Source organism: Morone saxatilis, unplaced genomic scaffold (assembly GCF_004916995.1).
Source record: "Morone saxatilis isolate NCDOM2014 unplaced genomic scaffold, NCSU_SB_2.0 Contig4, whole genome shotgun sequence".
NCBI lineage: Eukaryota > Metazoa > Chordata > Actinopteri > Moronidae > Morone > Morone saxatilis.
Window position 1 is genome coordinate 7,216,664 of NW_023339984.1, and position 21,911 is coordinate 7,238,574.

Sequence of the window (21,911 nt, forward strand, 5' to 3'; positions counted from 1 at the left end):
ACTTTTCTCAGAAAATGTACAGTAAAAAAGAACCACACCTCCCATAAGTACAATGGGGGTCATCCATAATAAGATTACATTGCAAGTTTTATCTAACCTACTAAAGAACAGGAAATATGATCATTCATATATAAGGAAATTATATTTATAATGAAAATTGAGCCAACTTTACATTTATTTTTTTCACTATACAGTAAAATTAGTCCACTCAAGGACATGAGATATGACCATTCAAATATGAGGAAATTATGTTTTTCATAATATATGCATATAGTAATACTAATGGTCCAAAATTATGTGAAATTTAATTATTTCTGTTTTACTTTGTATTGAAAAACAACATTTTGTTAGGGGCATAAACACATAAATCACATATATGCGCCTTAGTCTTACACAAACTGAGGAACAACGCTACAATTGAATCTGCTATGACGCACATAACGCACATTAATACAGACTGGCGTTGCATGCTTGATGGTGTGCACAACAGGGGGAAATACTGCCAGTCTTTCATTATTTGATGATTTTTTACTTACAAATGCAATATATTTTATTCTTGTACCTTACTTTATTTTGTCGACATTTCACAGCTTAAAGTTGAATCCTTTGAATTCATACTTTGTCGGGTCTGTCCTCAAAATGACGAACAAACATCTTTTAAAATGCCTGTTTTCTGTTCTCAGATTGATAGGGACTATACTGAATGTTGACTTACAAACTACAAACAGTCTGAACTAATCTTTGCACTTACTGAAACATTTGTTTTTTTTTACTGCAGCTTGCAAGAGCCTGACATTCAAAAAAAGGGTGTTTGCCAAATTCTTTTTAATGAACCTAATAAACTCAGAAGTCTAGAAGTGTTTCTACTCATTAAGTGAATGGTATTGCAAATTAAAAAAGCATAATTGAATATGCAAGCTTTACAACATGAAGATTCTTTTATATAATTATGTTTTAAGCATACTGAATATTACTCAAAATATACTGTAAATTTAGTCAGTTGTGTATTAAAATAAGTTATTAAGATAACACCTTCTCTCACCGATGTTACATTGACTGAAGGATCAACAATATTTTTCAGCTTCCCCTTTTGAAATCAACCCCTAGTCTTTACCAACATAATACACACAATACTATTTTATACAGTATCATCGTGTCTATATTAATTACATATAATGTAGTTATATAATATGTGTTCATCCAATGAAGTTGCAGGCTGTGACAGGAGACTTTGGCCAATTGCAGGTCTGTAAAACCGTTGATTGTTCATTCTCAGGTCATCTAATCCCAACTGACCTAAGAATGAGACCCTCCAGAATCACTTCCTGCACCTTTAAGATAACACCGCCTCCCTTTCCTTCACTGATGTTTCATTGAGTTGGCTAACCTCCAAAAGCTTAACAACATTCCTCACCTTTCCCCTTGTGAAAGCAAACCCCATCTATACTTAACCATCATAATGCACACAATAGTACTTTATTTATTATCATCTGCAGGTGCAGATCTACATGCTCCAGTATAAAACAGCTAATGCCCTGGCAACTGAGCAGGCTTCAAGTTTACTTCCTGTCAACAGCATTTCTGTGTGTCATCTGTCAAGTACAGGAAAGGGCGTAGCTTTGGTTTCCGAAGTGTATGTGTGTGTGCGTTTGTGTGGGGGAGGGGTGCTAATAATGAGCAAATGGATATGCAAACCTCTGTCTTGTTAATGTACAAACCCTACTTAAAATCTTTCTTGGCTTCCTTAATAAACACGCCTACCTATCTTATCTAATGTTGAAGTTTTTTGGCTTTGTGACTTACCTTGTCTTTGACTGGTGTTAAGTTCTGGCTTCAATAAGGAGAATATTAACTATGAATGAAAATATAGATTAAATGTTGTAGCCTAAAGGTTAGAGATGCAAGTTTGTGACTGGCTCGGTGTCCAGCAGATCAGGTTGTGGTTGTACTGGATAGCTTGCAGGTAGTCATGTGTAACAGTGTGAATGTGATTAGAGTTTCTGCAAAAGAGAGACATCCTCTCAGTGAACCTTTCCTGAATAAATAAAGGTTAAAAAAAAAAACATCAGTAAGGTAGGCCAGCCTGTATGTAACCTGATACTCTCTTTTTTGCTCTTTATGTTTAAGGCTGTGAGAGGACAGTAATAACCGAAGACACTCAAATGAGCTCATCAATATTGTTATCAACTCAGATTTAGACTATGGCTGGACAGTTAGAACAGACAGAATATTCAGAGAAACCAAACTAAATCAATGAAAGTGAAATGAGCATGTCCTCCCATTCATTGTGAAAACCCAATCCCAATCTGTCTTTTGAGTCTTGTCTAGTACTAACTAACTGTAGGAGGAGCAAGTGACAGAAGTGGCAGGAGAGAAATAGTATCAGAATGACAGGCAGAAATACAGAACAATCACAGCATGGTGAGTTTTGATAGTTATAATTCATGCTACAGTGGAAACCCTTCTTCAACACTGTAAGTTGATTTTCCTACAATTCTCATAAGATTATATTGTAAAATAATAAAACAAAAGTGTGCTCACTTAAGAGAAGCACACTCATGTGGACTTACTTTTATTCATGAGCCATTTTTGTGGTTATTATGTCATAATGAATGTTTACTTACAAACACAATATTTCATCCTTGTACCTACTCCATTCAAAAATGATTTGTAGACAGTTAACAGCTGTTCACATTCTAAGCTGAATTTTGGTTGCCGACTCGAATGAGGAAGTCAAACGGCTTAGCAGTCAGTCAGGGCAAGGTGTGGCACCCAGTTTGCATTAACAAGACGCATCTAAAAACATGAAATCATTAACATCAGCAACTCGAGTGTTCACTCGAATGTATTTGTGTCCAAACTGAATTACTACTCAACCTGTTGTGACTTTCCCAGCAAAAACAGTAAATAAAGGAGAGTTTTCAAGCTGTATAAATAATTTAGCATTCCTGTACATGCTGGCACTTATCTGAGGGGTTGGGGGATCACAGCCTTGGTAATAAATTAACCCTCTATTTACTATGTGTAGTCACGTAGATCGTTTCTTATTGAGTTGTCCTCTGGTTTGAATTCTCCACCGTCTGTACCCACTTTATGGTAAATGGAATTTGGTTTAAGCTTGCGGTCCCATTAAAGAAGTCAAATCATACATCTGTAGGTGCTAATACATTACCAGCAATACGTAAAAAAGTTTAAAAAACTTTTATATGATACCAAAAAAAACGTAGAAATGCTTCTCCCTTTGAGTGATGGGTCTCAGTTGACATGTTTCAGCCCATTGAATCTTTGCTGCAATATCATAGGGTAGTTTCGGAGTGTTGCAGTCTATTTGATACAATTGTTGCAATTATGGACTTCTGTGCGGTAAAATGGTGAAGTCTCACTCTTGCTCTCGCACTCACAGAAAGAGCACCCATTTGGCTATTATTTATTTACCTCCATCCCAGGCGTTGGCTCATTGGAAATCTGTGTTTATCACCAATAGTTAGAAGTCAGTCCCGGTCCAGTACGTAACTCTACTTTTAGTGTGATGTGTGAGTGCCAGCAGTGCATATACACTGAAAATTTACTTTATAGTGAAGTAGTAGACAGCTTGTGTCCAGCAGGAAAAATTTAGAAATTAACAACATTTACATATTCAAAGATTCTGGATCTTTATTGAGGTAGAAGGAAATTATATATAATGTGGAAATTATACTTTTTTTTGTGTGGAAAAAAAACCATCATACATAGATATATGACTTAATATGTGTCTGGATGGGATTTTTGAAATTCCACCAAATGTTGTAACAGTAATATCATAATTTTATCTTTTTTACAGATACCCTGAAGCAAAGAAATGAATATCTCCAGAGTGACAGCTCTACCAAGAGAAACACATCCTCTCATAAAGTGTATAGTTGACAACAACTTCGAGACACTCATAAAATTACTAAATAACAAAAACATTAATGGACTTTACCCATGCAAAGAGTGGAATGACAATATTACCCCACTCATTGCGGCTGTTTTATATAACAACTGGAATATTTTTATTTACCTTTTGCACCAGGGTGCAGATCAAAACAGTGCTTCCCAAAATGACTTAACACCTTTGCATTATGTCTCACTATCCAACGCACCACTTTTCTTTGTGGTTAAACTGCTTGAAGCAAAAGCTAATCCAGATGGATGGAATGCTGTTGGACTACAGCGGTTCACACCTCTTCAAACTGCTGCCATCCATGACAGGGACGATGTCATGAAAGAGCTCATCTCTGCTGGTGCACTGGTAACATTGTTACCAATCACTGATACTGAACATATGATTCACAATAAAAAAATATCTTTGATGATTCATAACCTTGCATTGAAAGGAGATGAATTATGCTCCAAAGTCAAATATTTCCTGGATATGGAACTTGCTCTACAAGGGAAACCATCTGAAGAAGTGTTCAAGACCTTTGATCTTCACATGCTGCAGGAGCATCCTCAGAACTATTTGACCATAATTGAAACACTTTTTAATGTAACTGGGCCAGATGCAGACAAATTTCGCAGGAGAAGTATTAAATGGCTGAAGAACACTGAAAATGTGAACACCTACATTGCAGGAGCAGTCAGTCGCCTTCCAAACATCCCTGCAATACATGTAAAGAAGGCCATTGATAGTTTACATGCAGTTATCTGCACAATAGAAGACATACCAAATGAGCAAGCTCTAGCTATAACCCCCCAACTACTGGACTGGCTTTGCTCAGAGGTAAGGCCTGATATATGGGAAGCTGTTGTANNAAAGACACAGACGGCTGGGATCCCGATTTGGTTGAGAAGTTGTGCAAAACAGTTGCTCCTTTTGTAAAGGACCGACACTCTTCTGACATTAGGGTCTTCACATACGGCGTACTAGCAAACTTACTTTCAAATAACCATGCGGTTGACACCTTTACATCAGTGGGGATAAGTTCAGTGCCTGAGGACATATTGACATCTGCAGATATGAAAATGAATGACAAGCTGAAAGTTGTCCTCAGACGACTGAAAAATCATTTCAGCTCACCGAAGTCGGAATGTGATGACAGTACAGCCTTACCTGGATCCAAGAAAAAGAAGGAAAAGTCAGAAAAGCTAGAAGACACAAAAGTTTTCACTATTGCAACTGATCCAACACCAGCTCCTATTGTGGAGACAACTTCAAATGTTAAGCCATTCCACAACAACACAACACCAAAAATACACAAATGGCTACAGATCAGCAAGAGGTGGAGAGAAAAATTAGAAAAGTTAGATAAACTTCTGAGCACTGATGAAAGTAAAGTAACCAGAATTGGGAGCCATGATTTATGTTGAATGATGCACAATTCCGCATTGCCAAAAGGGAAGTGATGGGTTACTGAGGTTATTTCTGGGTGGCTGAGAGATCTTTGATGGCACTGAGGTTGTATTAAGAGAATGTCTAAATGCAACTATCAGGAGCTGAAGAATGAGGAAGGGTTTCTACGACTTCCAGAGCTTGATCATCCATCCATTGTACGATATGTTGACTTTGCAGAAGATGATAACTTTGGATACCTCGGTCTTCAACTTTGTGAATACACCCTAGAAGAATACATCAGAAATAAAGATGGTGGTCTACTGATAAAGAAACTTGTCAAACAGGTTCTCGACAGTTTAAGGGTGCTTCATTGTCAAAATCCTCCAATTCTCCACCGAGATCTCAAACCACAGAATGTTTTGATCGGTAAGACAAGTTAAAATATCCTGAAATTATGGAATGCATCTGAATCTGAAATTCAAAGTATACAAAAATATTTGAATTTATTCTGTTCAATATATGATTTTGTTTACTTAATCAGTACACCATTTGTCCTGCAGATGTTAATGGGAGGGCAAGATTAGCTGATTTTGGTATAAGTAGACGGTTACCCAGGGGACAAACAACCTATCGCACAGGCAAGGCAGGAACAAAATGCTGGATGGCCAAGGAGACATTGGCAGAAGAAGAAGCTGACATACCATACAAGCCAAACACTGATGTACAGGTCAGTTCTACTGCTACAACAAGTTAACTGATGACTTGGTGAAAAATACTTCCTTAATTGCAAAAATGTTCTGTTCATTTTTAAGGTGGCAGGGATGCTCAGTTATTATATCCTCTCTGGAGGACACCATCCTTTTGGCGACAAACCCTTTGAATGTGAGTACCACATTCACAAAGGGAATTACAGTTTGGACCATGTTCCAGATGTGGTGGCAAAGGATCTCATCGAGTGGATGATCGATGCAGAACCAAAGAACAGACCTAAAGTGGAAGAATGCTTAAGTCATCCCTTCTTCTGGACCACTGAAAAGTGAGGAAGTAACCCTGATTGATTGATTAATTTAGAAATTAAAATCCCTGTCAGCTGATATACTTATTTTCATATCAGCTTTTGGGGTGGCATTGTCAGTTGTCTGGTTGGTCTACGATATTGGTCTAGAGTAAAATATGTCTACCTGTAATTGAAATGGCACACAATCTGCAACAAACATTCATGCTTTTCAAACAATATGAAATGTGTTCATATCTGAACTGATGCCAGGTTCAGACAACACATTTTTTTTGTCCGTTACGATGTCTGTCACTGTGTCAGATTAGACGATTATAAAGGAGTCATACATTTTTGCCGTGACTTGGCAGAGAGACATGACAGACCACATGCCAACTTTCAACACGTGCATGATGTCACAGGAAAGGAAGTGCTAGGGACCACCTTCATGGGACATGGGAAGTCCACTATGGTAAGCTACATGGGACAACAATCAATTGTCTCACCCGATGCCCATTTTCAGTCCAGACACGACCTATATCTGTCAGGTCAGGCTTATTGGGCTGATATCATGTAGTCTTAATAGTGACCACAAAAATTGCCCATAGATGCACCTCTTTTGTCAAATCGTAATGTTTAGCCAAGAAAGGTCTAGTGCCTATGGAGAATGTTTTTTGGTAAAGGTTTCTAAAAAAGCATATATTAAATAAACAATGATGACTAATTTGCGTCGAGACATATGGAATGAACCCCACAACATACTGTTGAGTATGGTATGTTCCAAGGTTATATTTTTAATTATTTGCTTTGTCGAACTTTGCGTTACATATGTCAGTGAGCTTTTGAATGAGATTTTCTTAATCCTGGAACAGACCTGAAAGTTCTAGCTTCACTCAGGCCGCTAGCACTAAGGACCCTTTATAGAGCATTCACATGCAGCATACATGTTTAATCATGTAAGCTACTTTGGCATTTGGAAAAGTCCAAAGCACACCAGGGCTGTCGTGCATAGTTATGGTTACTAAGCTATGATTTGACAGAGGGGTCTAGCGAATGGTCAGTGTCTTAGTATCTGTACCTTTTTTTCAGGCAAGCTGAATACTTGAGAAAGATTGGCAACAGGGAGGAGGTGGCAAAGTGTCGAAATGCTGAGCAGGAGCTGATCTGTTCATTGGAAAAATGTGCTGGGGATGGATCCTTCAAACAGTGGAAAAATAAGGTGACAGCAACTGCAATATAACAATAACTTCTGTATACCTAAATTCCACTTTATGACTAATTACTTTTGGTGTTGCAGTTTCCAACAGAGTTGGTCCAGAAGATGGATGGCAATAAAAAAGCCTACCCTGAGAACACACTGGGATTACTGCGCTTCATACGCAACCTCCATGAGCACTAGTGAGTGAAAATAAAATTAAAAGTTGTGCAGGGCCTTGTCACTAATAATAGTAACAATAATTATACACTTTCATTTTGTTTTTTGATAGTTGTGTGGTTCAGTCTCTTTAAAAGACACATGTTATGTGCTGTAGTGTTGTGTGTGCGGATGCAAGTGGATGGACACTATTTCTCAAATGGCCAACCTTTTATGTAAAGATAAAAACAGTGATTTTTATCACTATGTTGTTGCTGCAGTTTACATTCACCAAGATGCTTAATATTCATGAAACGAAACAAAATTTTACTTGCTTGTTCGAGATCTTTCAATGCACCTAAATCTTTATTAGCAGATTGAGTTTGCTCAGATTCAAAATATATTTCATAATCAGCCAATAGAGGTAGCTACTAGAAACTGAGCAAGTTATCTCTGATACTGACCTCATCTTTGACAATCCTCTAAATAAAGTTTAGTTATTTTTTTTACCCCCATTGAAGCCAAACGTGATTACCAATAATTAGATACCTGTTCATTCGACTGCCAGTCATTTTGTTATCAAATGGTTTAGCAGTAGATAATGCATGACAAACAAAAATCTATATTGAATGCATCATTGATTACATTTACTGTACAAAAGCACACATTGTAGTCATGTGGTCATGGGTGTCATTCACAAACTAGATGACTGTCAAACATTTTTTTGAATACTTTCTTTTTTTGCTCGCAGTGCCAAGGATGCTGCCCGCGTTGATGTGATGAAGATATTTCCTGCTCTCTTTGGATGTGTTTACAAGTTTGCCAAGACCCAAGGATGGAATTTAGAAACCCCGTTGAAGGAAATGTTTAAAAGACCACCACAAGCTTTGTGATGTTGTCCATGAGCCTCTCTTAAGTGAAGTTGACTTTTAAAACATAGGTCATTGTTTGGAACCCTTTTAGCTTCTTTGTTCTATTACTATACATGTCTTAATGGCTTTTCATTTCATTCAGAGGTACAACCATTTCAAAAATAAAGGAGCAATTGAGTGAGTGGCAGTTGAGAAAGTGTATACAATTGTAAAGCAACTAGAGGAGAGAAGTCACAGAGTGCAGTAATGTCTTAGTGTCTTCCTTCATTCCTGACACAAATTCCCTTTCTTATTACATTACATCTGTATTTCTTATTGTTTGCATGTTTAAGACGCTGAAATAGATGAGTAATTTAGAAAAAAATCACAAAATCCTCAAATATAATTTTGTGATGTTTAACCTATTAAGATGACTTGACATATTTATTTTAATTGTAAAATGTATGTAAACCTGTTTTTAGAAATAGATTCTTGTCTTATAAATAAATATCAATCAAATCTTGGTTATTAAATGTTAAAATTGTTCTTGTTATGTTTTTTGTATAGATTATAAATTGAAGTTACACTGTAATGCTAAGTTATTTTAACAAAAGTTAAGTTGTTAAAATGGATTACATCGAAAAGAAACAAACAAAATGTTTTAAGTTCAAGAAGATTCTTGATTAAGCAGCTTTTATGAGTAATCTTAAGTGACACTAACTTAGTTACAGAAACATTCTTCATTAAGTACTTTTTACTAGGTATCTTGTTGTCAGTGTCACTTAAACTTACTGAAGCTACTTGATCAAGAATGTTTTTGAGTTTGTTTTACTTAAATGTTTTGATGTAATCAGTTTCCACATTATTTTGTTAAATTAGTTAAATGACCATATCTAGTTTTACGGTGTACATAAATTAGGACTTAGCTACATAGTGTGCAGTGTAACAATTTATGGTAGAACAGTCTTTTAACATTTATTATGCTCTTTTACCCCTCAACACACAGGCATAACAGATGGTAAGCATGTCACATCTCGCTGTTAAGCATCATGCCACAGCAGAATTATACAAAGTTTGACTGAAGTAGGGATAACATGTTATGGAGGAGACCTCATTCATCAATGTCATCAACTGACATTATTTCAGGCACTGATCTTTTCTACTATAGATCACCATGAGAATTTGTAATTCTGTGTACTACAGCAGTGACCACTTCCATTGTATCTAAGGGAATTATTATTTTTCATAACCAAAATGAATCGCATTTTTTGAGACGTACAAAAAGTTATGAAAGCAGCACAAAATTTGGCAGCAGAGAAAATTTACATGTCCCAAAAGGAAGTCTCCCATTTTAGATTTAACAGCCATTTTTGGCATTTGGTCAGTATAATGTAAAGACCATTGCAGTCAAAAGTTATCAAAATCTTGGGTTTTCGCTAAAAAGGGCGTGTCTGTGGTGTATCACCGAAAATGTACATTTTGCCACGAAACAGGAAGTTGTTATAACTTCAATGCTTTGTCCAATGTCTGATAAGAGTCCTGCCCTGAACACATCTGCACACAGAATGTGGACTGTGAGGGCCCGTTCTCAGCTTTAATTTCCTCTGAAATTCCAAACCACAATTTTCTGTGCTATTTATTAGACGGGATCAGGAATTAGGTTGTACAAATACAATGTTTTTGTTAAACAATGGGCACTGCCCATATGCTGGTGTAGAGATATTAGGTAAAGGTAGAATGTTTGGTGTTTCTCTTCCCTAATCTGTTGACAAAACATGTCTCCATATATTTTTATATTACATTTAACCCCACACCCACCAAACACTCTAAATACACAGACATGGTTTTCACTGAACATCCATACATTTTTTATCAATATGACAATATGCAGTTTGTAACCTTTTTGACACAGTAACTGTACCCTACATTAGATGATGGTGTTATTTGATATTTTATTGTGCATTGCTAGCATCTAACAACATCCAGTCTGAACATGCAGTGGGAGGAGCAAAAAGAGGGGGAAAAAACACTTAGCTCTGAACTTGCTTTATCGACACCAACAAAGATATTGAATGAAGAGATAAGTTTGGAAAGATAACTCAACAAAGACGACCACCATACTTCAAAATTGTAAGTTTCTTTTACTTTCCTTCTAGTCTAAGTCAAGGTAGATCTCTAAACTTAAGAAAGTTGCACCTTAGTTGCTAGCCTGGATGACAAACTTCACTGGGCAAGATGTAGTCAAACATTCACCCACATACATCCAAAATGAAGAGAGTTTTAAGAGTCTCTGGATACAAACTGTAGTGTGTGTAAGTATTTCGATTATTGCAAATGTTTGAATCACTACGCTTTTAAAAACCAGCAACCCTGGCAGCTGTACAACCAGGAAGTTCACACAGGGCTGTGTAACTTTGTTCCCTTTTGCTGCAGGAAATAGGAAATATTCACTAGTGCTATGCCTATAACGTCACAAGTGAAATCTAGCAACGGTTAGCTTGGGAAACTGGTGGAATAAATGCAAATGCAATTGTCTTCAACAGTAAATGCATAAACATTACATCACAGATTTATGATCTCGTGAGACGTGAGCCTGGCAGGATTGGTCTGATACCGTAGCAATTATGTTGATGATGCTTGGGCTCTCATTTAATTTTTTGTAACTGTTACTTAACGGACACTGAAACTGAAAGTTAAGTGATAGTGTTATTAACATGTTATCTGTATTGGTGTGTTCTGAGATCCACAAACCAAAATACATGTATTTGTAAGTTGAGAGAGGGTCGATGGATGTGAATAGGAGTGGCCTGAGCTCAATTTCTTAATAGAGAGCCAACACAAGGTCCTTCACATTAGGTTATGCAAATGAAATACAAATTGATATTAGAACAATACTGCATTTTTAATTCTGATACCAATATTGGTTTTTAGAGGTTTAAAAAAATATATATATAATATTATTTTATTATATAATGTATAAAATATTAGTTTTTACCATAAACACTTAACATAAACCATTTTGACAAGGATCCCTTAAATTTGGCTTTAACAGAAAAGTACACTGAACAGGACATTTTACTGTTATAAAATATATCAGTGCTCTCAAGTGTGCAAACTGTGTGATATATTTTTTATTCATTAAAACAAGTTCTTGCACACCAGAAAGTGTCTGTTTAGACTGTAAAAAGCCAGCACACAGGTAATTACTTGCACTCACTTCATTGAGTTTCAGTCTAATTTCAGTCCTTGAACCTCCATCAGATTAAATTCATAAAGACACTTACATATACGGACATTGGAAATATATTGGCATGGCCAATATATCAGCCACCACCATCACCTTCCAATCTTCATTAACATAATAAACTTACCAAATACTAGTTTAATGTATTTGGACTAAATTAAATATGTTCACTTAAGACCAAACTGTGGCCATACAGACAGAACTGCTTTGTAATAGTCTGAAGTTTTCTATGGCATTAAATGTTTAACCTATTGATTTTGTCTTGCCACAGATACTCTGAAGCAAAGAAATAATTATCACTACACAGATACAAATGGAAGAAAAAGAAACAGATTGCCCTATAGTGCAATGTATAAATAACGACTGCCATGAAATCAAGAAATTACTAAATTGCAGCAACATTCATGAAGTTTATCCCTATGGAAAGTGGAATGACTACATAAACCTACTGACTGCTGCTGTTATAAATCGCCATGAGGAAATGTGTACTGTCCTACTGCAAGAGGGTGCAGACCCAAACAAGGTGTCAAAAAATGGCTTGACTCCTTTGCATTATGTCTCACTATCCAAAGCACCACTTGCTTTTGTGACAAAACTGCTTAAAGCAAAAGCTAATCCAAATGGATGTGGTGTACAGCCATTCACACCACTGCAGACGGCTGCCATCAACGACAGGGACGATGTCATGAAAGAGCTCATCTCTGCTGGAGCACTGGTAACAATTTTTCAAGTCAACGATCCTGAACATATCACTCACAATAAAAAAATCTCTCAGATGATTCATAATCTTGCTTCAAAAGGAGATAAATTATGCTCCAAAATCAGACATTTCCTGGATATGGAAATTGCTGTGCGAGGGGAGCCATCTGACAAAGTGTTCAAAACGTTTGACAGTCACATGCTGCAGGAGCATCCTCAGACCCATCTGACCATGATTGAAGTGCTCTTCAATGTTAATGGGCCAGGTAGTGAAAAATACAGAGTAGGAAGTATCAAATGGCTGAAAAACACTGAAAATATGAACACCTACATTGCAGACGCAGTCAGTCGCCTTCCAAACATCCCTGCGATACATGTAAAGAAGGCCATTGATAGTTTACATGCAGTTATCTGTACAATGGAAGACATATCAAATGAGCAAGCTCTAGCTGTAATCCCCCAACTACTGGACCGGCTTTGCTCAGAAGAGAAACATGATATATTGGAAGCTGTTGTACAAACACTGTATGTGATAACACAGAAATCAAAAGACACAGACGGCTGGGATCCCAACTTTCAGAAGTTATGCAAAATAGTTGCTCCTATGGTAGAGGACCAACACATCACACACAGCATAGACAATATTTTTCCATCAGGGGGGTTGACTTCAGTTCCTGAGGACATAGTGACATCTGCAGATATGAAGATGCTAAAAGATCTGAAAGAAGTGCTCAGACGACTGAAAAATCTCACTTCACCAAACTTGGAATGTGAGTACTGTACAGCCTTACCTGGATCCAAGACAAAGAAGGAAAAGTCACAGAAGCAAGAAGACCCAAATGATGATGAAGTTTTAACTGCTACAACTGATCTAACATCAGCTCCTATTGTGGAGTCAACTTCAAATGTTAAGCCATTCCACTTCAACACAACACCAAAAACACACAAATGGCTACAGATCAGCAAGAGGTGGGAGAGAAAAATAGAGAAGCTTCTGAGCACTGATGACAGTAAAGTAACCAGAATTGGAGCATGATTTATGTGAATGCACATTCCGATTGCACAAAGGAAGTGATGGTACTGAGGTATTTCTGGTCTAAGAGATGATGGCACTGAGGTTGCTATGAAGAGATGTCTAAATGCAACTATCAGACCTGAAGAATGAGGAAGGTTTCTGACGCAGCTTCCAGAGCTTGATCATCCATCTATTATACGATATGTTGACTTTGCAGAAGATGATAACTTTGGATATCTCGGTCTTCAACTTTCTGAATACACCCTGGAAGAATACATCAGAAATAAAGATGGTGGTCTACTGATAAAGAAACTTGTCAAACAGATTCTCAAGAGTTTAAGGGTGCTTCATTGTCAAAATCCTCCAATTCTCCACCGAGATCTCAAACCACAGAATGTTTTGATCGGTAAGACAAGTTAAAATATCCTGAAATTATGGAATTCATGATCTGAAATTCAAAGTATACAAAATATTTAAATTTATTCTGTTCAATATATGATTTTGTTTACTTAATCAGTACACCATTTGTCCTGCAGATGTTATCGGGAGGGTAAGATTAGCTGATTTTGGTATAAGTAGACGGTTACCCATAGGACAAACAACTTTGCACACAGGCAGTGCAGGAACTAAATGTTGGATGGCCAAGGAGACATTAGACGTAAAAGTTAAAACACCATACAAGTGGAGCACTGACATACAGGTTAGTTTTGCTGTTACACACATTTTCTTGATGATTAAGTGAAATATCGTTCAGTAATTAATCTGCTGTGCTAACATTTAAGGTGGCAGGGATGCTCAGTTATTATATCCTCTCTGGAGGACACCATCCTTTTGGCGACAAACCCTATGAATGTGAGTACAACATTCACAAAGGGAAGTACAGTTTGGACCATGTTCCAGATGTGGTGGCAAAGGATCTCATCGAGTGGATGATCGATGCAGAACCAAAGAACAGACCTAAAGTGGAAGAATGCTTGAGTCATCCCTTCTTCTGGACCACTGAAAGGTAGAATCACTTTTATCATGGACAATTATTGGATTAATTCAACTTGTGTTTCGTTCATCTAAATGGTAACATCTGCAGGCTAACATGCTCACAATGACATGGCTAACATGCTTATACTAAGCAGGTTTAATGTTTAACATGGTCACCATCTTTAGCCTGATTATATGAAAAAAATGTTTAAATTGTGTATGTTTTTTCTCAAACACGCACCCAAAATGGATATTTTAATTCCCAGGAGAGTTGAATACTTGAGAAGAGTTGGAAACATAAAGGACGTGGAAAACTGCCGAAATCCTGAACCGCAATTATTGTCTTCGCTGTCAAACAGTGGAAAAATAAGGTGCCTGCAACATGATCATTTTATGCTTTATTGAAGTTTATTCCAAACCCCACTAGTTTGTATTCCTTAATTTCGCTTTATCAATATAATATAATCACAACTAATGTTTGGTATTACAGTTTCCATCAGAGTTGGTGAAGAAAATGGATGGCAAGAAGAAGCCCTACCCTGAAGACATACTGGGATTACTGCGCTTCATACGAAACCTCCATGAGCACTAGTAAGTTCAGCTGTGTTAAAAATGATAAAGGAATGAAGTAAACCTCAACATTATGTTTTCTCACTATTTCTCTCATTGTTCTTTTGGTGAAAGTAATGAAAAGTGTTCACAGTGGAGCTAGGAAGCTCTGGAAAGTGATGTTGATAATGAGTTTTTAATTTTTAACTTTTTACTCCCCTGAGCTGCACAAACAAAATTGAATTTACCTTCATTGTTTTAGGGTGAAGGAAAGAAAGTCAGAAAGGATATTCAGAAGATTTGTACTTGTCTTTGGAACACAGTATTTTGGAAGAATGTTTAATGATTGCATTTATTAAAAGTGTTTTACTGATTTCTTAGTCTGAGTTTAATCCCTCATGTAACATTGACCTACATCACACCTATCGTCATGACCACATCAGTGTTTGTGCTTTCTGCTCCTCTTCTGTTTTTTGTCTTTGTAACAGTTTTATTTTTTATCTGTTTGCAGTCCTGAGGATGCGGCCGAAGTTGATCTGATGTTGATGTTTCCCGATCTCTTTGGATGTGTTTATACTTTTGCCAGCAGCAAAGGGTGGAATTCAAAGTCACCTCTGAAGGAAATGTTTGGAACATTGTTTTCCCGAGTTGTAAAGCCACCCACAAAGAAGGAGAACCTCAGCGTCCCAGTTCAGGAATCTAAACTAATTTCTACTCAGCCAACTGCAAATTAACACCAGGCTTGTCGCTGCAGTCTTTCGAACTAAGCGGTGTCTTTGCTTAGACACAGTGGAGTAGTGCAGGGTATACGCACTGTTAATGACAAAAGGGTGAAGTCAGAGGCCTTCAAATACATTTGATAAAGGGCATGGTTTGCTGTAATTAATGTACATAAGTTGTGAGGGTGTTTTTGTCTGTCAAAAAAATACCAACTAACAAACTCATAAGTCTTAAAATCCATCAACTCATTATGTAATATAATATAATATCAGTTTGTCTGTTGGGTATAAAAAATAAATGTGTAAAATCTGATTTGATATGTTTCTATTTGGGTAATGGGTCAGTATCAGTCTCCTCTCTCAGGTATATTTAATTACTTTGTCAAGCTCACAATGTAATGTGAGATTTATTTAAGACACTGGGATCTTTTTGTTTTTGCCAGATGTTATGGTCATATGATTATTCATACTGAGAGCATTAACTTAACTAATTTCTTGAATAAACTCATTACTGTATGTGCCCCACCCTTATATATCCAAATCATATGTGTGTGTGCTTTTATTGCGAAGGAATAAAAACAACTATGTTCAATTCCCGTTTTGTCATTCCTAATTCCTTTTCAGAGGTGCTCCAGTCTTTTACTTCTGAATAATATGTGATTCCCACTGTTTCATATTTGAATTGTTTTAAATATAAATGAGACTTATCACTCAAAACACATTTTCTTGAACGATCATTTTATTTCCAACGTTGTACCGGAAGTACCGTCTCTTTTTCTTTCTGCTGTCATTCCGCGCGACTTGACAGCTGAGCCAAAAGAAGTGACGCTGCAAGACAAACAAACGGAGGAGAGGCAGCTCGGACGGAGGCAGAGCGAGGGAGCCTGTATCCTGACATATTGTCAAAAATATTTCGGATAATGCAGTCTTCCAGGAGGAGCGAGACTGACTGGCAGGGGCTGGTCAGCGAGGTAAGAGAGCGGCGAAGACCGTGACCAGCTGTTGCAGACACGGACTGATTTTTGCGGGAGCTCCCTCGTCCATATGGAACGAGCTTCGGTCTGTCGGCTTAATAGACAGAGGAGCTGTCTAAAATCACATAGAAAACTCTACTTTCTCGTCTTTGGCTCGATAGGCTAAATAGGGGTACGTTAGCGTGCTATTCTGTCAGGCCGACAGCATCCGTCTCCGAGCCTCTGGGTTGGAAATGCAGTAACGATAACACTCCTGCCCACCTCTTGAACACGTACAGTATGGTGCTGAACGTTAGAGCCCACCTGTGGGGGTGCATGGACTTGTTAACATTGCTAGAATGCATTCATTTAAACTTACTGAGTAACACTCGACCTATGTAGACATATGAAACAGATATGACATATATTTTGGAGGTGCAAAGGCAGTGTAAGCCTATTAACGTTATTAGCACTATTACAGCAGAAATGTGTTCACAAAAAAATCAAATAATTAAAAAACAACACAAAAACACCACATGGAAACTCAACAGTGACACCTTATAGTAATTAAATTATTCCAATCAATAGCTTTTGCCTGCAGTGAGCCACCACACACACATATAGGGATAATTCATCAGAATCACATTTTAATCCAAATAAAAGTATAAAGAATACTAAATAATAATAAAGATATTCTTGCAGCTTTAGGGACTGTTTACGTAGCTATGTGATTTAAAGGGGAACTTCCAACCTGTAGGTGGAGGACAATACTGGTTGATAATCTGATAGCTAGTGATAATCCAAATGTTCTTTATGAAATTTGAATGAAGGCACTTGACTCTACTACAGCACATAAGAGTTATGCTGCAATGATCAAATACAAAAGCAGTTATAATTGGGCTTTATTTTGTTAATCAAATAGTTTAACAACAAGTGGGGATATAACTGTCAGATTCATTTATCATTACAACTCTACATAAGGGATTGGTTGGTTGAACTTGAAACCATACTACAGTCTTTACTACACATTCAGCTCCATGGCAGCAGCTGCCGTTTCATTTGGTTATAGCTGGTCTGACAGCTATCAAGGTTTATTCCTTCTGCTGTGTCTTATCTACACTTTAAACACCCCACTGTGTGTTTTTCCACCTGCAGGCAGCTGGTCAGTTACAGCTAAGTAATTTGGTAATTTCCATCCTAAGATAGGACCTGTAGGGAGTTATAAAAGCCAAGAACAAGTCGGACAACACATGAACTGTTACAATAGATGGATGTTGTATACATACTCCTGTGGTCCTGGAATTGACACATAGAGCTAGGGTGACAATTAACTGTATCTGAAATAATGCCTCTCATCTATCTGTTAGCGTCTCTCATGTTGCTGCTCTCTGTTCTGTCTTTCTGTGCGCCGTTTGTTGTAGTTCCTGGTGTGTAAGCGCAAGCTGGAGAGTAAGAAAGAGGCCCTGCTCATTCTGTCCAAGGAGCTGGATACCTGTCAGCAGGAAAGAGACCAGTACAAGCTGATGGCCAACCAGCTGAGAGAGCTCCACCAGGCACTCAAGAAAAAGTACAGAGAACTCATTGTGAGTGGTTCAAACCTTCAAGGTGATGTCTATTTGTCCATGTGCACATTGTTGTCTTGTCTGTACAGCTTATTTGTTTACTAGCCCCCGATCAGTCAGTCAATTCAATGTTTAACAGTATGCATAATGTAATATAATAATTGTATTGTAACTCTTTTCTGTTTTAGGATGGTGACCCCTCTTTGCCACCAGAAAAACGCAACCAAGTAAGTTGTTGTTGATTTTACAGGACCTCGTTACTGCTCAGTATGCAAGTATTTGCCTTCTTTATGTTGCAGTGTAAATGTAATGGTGTGGTTCAATCAACTTGCTCTCTCCCTTTGTTATGTTGATTTAAAAAGGTGAGGATAACCTCTGGGACCTGTGTTCACATCAAATACAGGATCTCAGTGGGCAAACAACCTCATAATACCAAACAAATACAGATCACATGCTCACTTAGTGACACTGAATAAGTTTGTTCAGGTTGTCTATCTGCAGCTTGCAGACATGTCCCCTTCAGCACATAATTATGGTTAGGATAAATGTGAGGACGGGTGTTTCTTGTTGGGAGTCCTACAGGACTGTGCCTTGTGGTGCTTTCAAGGACGCTGTGACAAGCACAATGGAAGACTTGGCTGCTGAATTTCATTAGAAAAATGAGTCCTGCTTTTTAGAGGACGAACAACAACCATCAGTTTTGTGAGGATAATGCTGACACGCACATTACATCGCTTTTTATATACAGTAAATAATGTGATTCTTGAAAATTGGTTGTAGACAAACATAGTTGGCCAATTAAAATCTGCATATGATTTACAATGTGAATGAGAGAGTTTAGTTCTGATATTGATTATTTAGAATCATATTCTTCGTAGCTTATATATTTGCCAATATATATATTATAGAATACTGTATATTTGTTTATGTTTTGTTAATATTTCACATACACACACACACATTCAGTATCACAGTTATGTTTTGGCTATGATTTGGCTGATATCAAGACATCTTTGAAATAGTAATGTTGGTTGATGAGTGTTTATGAATTGATAATTGAGTTGAGACTGCTACAAGTGTAATGTAGCTACGAAATCAGCCGTGTGTTCTTGCTTAACATGTCTGATGTGATGATTCAAAAGCTGTTAATAAAAGCAGCTTCACAGTCATTTCTGTATGTTAACAATTGTTCCTGTGTGAATGTTTTCTTTAGCTGGAGAAGAAAGAAGTGGTAAACCTAATTGAATGTATTTAATCTGTCTCTCTTGTCCATGATGGATCAAGTGGTCTGTCACCAGCTGTCTTGCAACTGTAGGCCTTGTAGGATTTCTGTGTCTTTCTCCTTCACTTCATTCACCCCTCTTCTCCACCTTCTCCTCAGGTGAATCTAGCTCAGCTGTTGAGAGACTCGAGAGAACGAGCGAAACAGCTCACTGAGGAGTTGAAGGAGCTGACTCAGAGGCTTACGGAGGCCCAGGGAGATAACAAGGTGAGGCTACTACCCGTAGCAGCGAAACACACGAACTTAGACACAGTTTATGCGACCCCTCACTCAATCTAGCGCAGGAGCAGACGTGCTTGAGAGAAGCAGTGAATTGAACATGTTTTCCCTCTACAGCTCCTGAGGATGACCATTACTCGACAGAGGCTGGGGGATGAGGAGGTGGGAGCACGCCATTTCCCCGCCCATGAACGGGAGGATCTAGTTCACCAGCTAGAGAGAGCGGGGCTACAGGTTGATACATTTACATTTTATCTCTAAAAAAGCATCATCGAGAACCATCTAAACAAATTCGCACATGCGCATCCAAGACATTGACAGTTCAGTTTTGCTTTCTGCCTGTCAGAGGCAAAGATGAAAGGCTTTTATGTATTTTCATTAGCCTGATTTAACTGCGGGTACTTTTCCACGGGCCCAGGAACCCATTGGGACAAGGGACAAAATTGAGGTCCTCAGCCCTCGTATCAATTCGAACTAGAGGCAAACATTTCTTGAAGTGTTAATTAATGTTAAAAGCAAAGTCATGCTGTCAGATTCATGACTAGACTTAGAAGGAGAGAGTGAGAGAGAGAGAGAGAGAGAGAGAGAGAGAAAGAAAGTGCAAGTGCGAATGAGCTGAAGAGTAGGAGTGAGACAGAGAGGGGGAGTGGTAGTTGAAAGTGCTAGCAGGCAGTTCAAAAGAAACAAAACATACTTTGCTATTTGTTTCTTTGTTTTTTATGTTTGAAAGCAATAATGAAAACTCTGCCGGTCGACTATTTTAGTCTCCCTTTCCACCTTTTGCTTGTCTGGTTTCTATCAAGCCATTACATCCATTCAAACAGTCATGCCACAAAAAGCAACACAATGGCTGTGCTATATTGTTGTTTCCTGTTTTTTCTTATTCTGTTATAGGACTAATATGCCCTCTCTTTACAGTTCTTCACATCCAGTGGGAACACAAAAAACATTTTTTAATTCTTGGTTTGGTTCCTGAGTGTAGTTCCTGCTGCTCCATAGTTCCTTGAACTGTTTGGTTGAAAAGGAACTAATGAAAAATGCCCTCAGTAGTTACCAATACAATTCATGCACATTTTGCATTGGGAGTTAGAGGCATGCCTCACTTTCTGGAAATATTCTCACCCCACTACTACTATCACCTGCCATTATGAAGCTTACAGGTTCACTCTTTTTTTTTTTTTTTTTGAGGCAGTGGTGGTGTACTGGATTTTATTATTTTGATGAAACAGTACTTTCCCCTCCACCTGCTATTAAAGTGTTTGTGAACAAGGCACTTAACTTCTGTCTGCTCTGGTGGAGCCACTCACTCAGTTGAAAACAGTAGACGGGCTCCTACATCGCTCATTGCTAAAAAACGTGTATGCACTCTCAGCAAACTCTGCTTTGGTAAACAAAGCTTGAAAATATCTTTTACTCGTACAAACACATTTTGCCTCGTTAAATTTGTCTAGATGGAGGAGATGGAGCACAACATGAAAGCTCTGACAGATGAACTGCAGGACGTGAAGGCGGAGCGCAATGCGTTCAGGGAGAAAGCCTACCGGCTCAACGTGGAGCTCAACCATGTCTTGGGCAACCGGGAGGCACGCATTATTGATGTGGATGCCCTCTGCATGGAGAACAGGTAAGTGTGGCAAAGAAGCAGATACCTAGTACGCTGAGCTACCTCTAACGGTCACATTGTTTAAAGCCAGATACACTTGTAGTTTTCTAAGTCTCTAATCCAGTTTCTGGAGAGGCTGTGTATTTTCTACAAGCTGCTCTCTCTCAAGTTCTCTCTTTCTCTCCTTTCCTCCCATTCCGTGCTAAAACGGGATGTAAACAAATCTTTGTTGAAAAATCATTCTGCTGGGGGAATACAGGAAAAAATAAAATATCTTTGAGTATAAGAATAAAAACTTAACCATATTATAGAATTACAAAGACATTTTACTTTGTCCTGTTTACTCATTCTTATGTCACTGAGCTCTGATTAATCAAACAATGTGTCAGTGTCTTGTGGAGCCATTTTACACTTCAAATTTCATACTAAATATTAGGACAACAAAATACATTATGTATACATATATACCATGTGGTACCCTTTGTGGACTAGTTGCACCTTTTGCTTCACCAGTAACCATCAAAAACATCACATGTGTACATTTACTGTACTTTTTGATATTGTTAAGTAAGAGAGGGGAATATAAATATATATATATA

The 21,911-nt window shown here is 37.8% G+C and overlaps 4 protein-coding genes and 1 long non-coding RNA gene across 5 annotated transcripts in view; all 5 read left to right on the forward strand.

Annotated features, from left to right (window-relative positions):
- The first annotated feature begins 2,343 nt into the window (after positions 1-2,343).
- On the forward strand, positions 2,344-4,840 carry LOC118338437 (poly [ADP-ribose] polymerase tankyrase-2-like). The gene is made up of 2 exons (XM_035675736.1): positions 2,344-2,474; positions 3,821-4,840. The coding sequence occupies exon 2, from the start codon at positions 3,839-3,841 to the stop codon at positions 4,838-4,840; it is 1,002 nt and encodes a 333-aa protein (XP_035531629.1). The 5' UTR covers positions 2,344-2,474; positions 3,821-3,838.
- A 555-nt stretch (positions 4,841-5,395) lies between these two features.
- Positions 5,396-9,017, forward strand: LOC118338297 (serine/threonine-protein kinase/endoribonuclease IRE1-like). Its single transcript, XM_035675589.1, has 6 exons — positions 5,396-5,719; positions 5,854-6,020; positions 6,106-6,329; positions 7,377-7,506; positions 7,585-7,685; positions 8,393-9,017. The coding sequence occupies exons 1-6, from the start codon at positions 5,431-5,433 to the stop codon at positions 8,532-8,534; spliced, it is 1,053 nt and encodes a 350-aa protein (XP_035531482.1). The 5' UTR covers positions 5,396-5,430; the 3' UTR covers positions 8,535-9,017.
- A 1,492-nt stretch (positions 9,018-10,509) lies between these two features.
- On the forward strand, positions 10,510-13,477 carry LOC118338298. The gene is made up of 2 exons (XM_035675590.1): positions 10,510-10,622; positions 12,008-13,477. The coding sequence occupies exon 2, from the start codon at positions 12,050-12,052 to the stop codon at positions 13,469-13,471; it is 1,422 nt and encodes a 473-aa protein (XP_035531483.1). The 5' UTR covers positions 10,510-10,622; positions 12,008-12,049; the 3' UTR covers positions 13,472-13,477.
- A 154-nt stretch (positions 13,478-13,631) lies between these two features.
- Positions 13,632-14,776, forward strand: LOC118338299. The gene is made up of 4 exons (XR_004797233.1): positions 13,632-13,856; positions 13,987-14,150; positions 14,233-14,456; positions 14,692-14,776. It is a non-coding gene; the product is annotated as an uncharacterized LOC118338299 (long non-coding RNA).
- Positions 14,777-16,358: 1,582 nt separating this feature from the next.
- Positions 16,359-21,911, forward strand: part of ccdc149a (coiled-coil domain containing 149a) — a 14,718-nt gene continuing 9,165 nt past the window's right edge. The window contains exons 1-6 of the mRNA XM_035675631.1: positions 16,359-16,664; positions 18,068-18,229; positions 18,397-18,435; positions 19,590-19,697; positions 19,827-19,943; positions 21,161-21,333. Of these exons, the coding sequence (XP_035531524.1) occupies positions 16,614-16,664; positions 18,068-18,229; positions 18,397-18,435; positions 19,590-19,697; positions 19,827-19,943; positions 21,161-21,333 (650 nt within the window). The 5' untranslated portion in view covers positions 16,359-16,613. The remainder of the gene's footprint in view (positions 16,665-18,067; positions 18,230-18,396; positions 18,436-19,589; positions 19,698-19,826; positions 19,944-21,160; positions 21,334-21,911) is intronic.

Excerpts from the sequence above, each read along its gene's own strand:
- LOC118338297 (XM_035675589.1), top strand. The coding sequence starts at position 5,431 with ATGTCTAAATGCAACTATCAGGAGCTGAAGAATGAGGAAGGGTTTCTA. Across the intron at positions 7,507-7,584 it reads TCAAACAGTGGAAAAATAAG|TTTCCAACAGAGTTGGTCCA; the intron begins GTGACAGCAACT and ends TTGGTGTTGCAG. Across the intron at positions 7,686-8,392 it reads CGCAACCTCCATGAGCACTA|TGCCAAGGATGCTGCCCGCG; the intron begins GTGAGTGAAAAT and ends TTTTGCTCGCAG.
- LOC118338298 (XM_035675590.1), top strand. The coding sequence starts at position 12,050 with ATGGAAGAAAAAGAAACAGATTGCCCTATAGTGCAATGTATAAATAAC.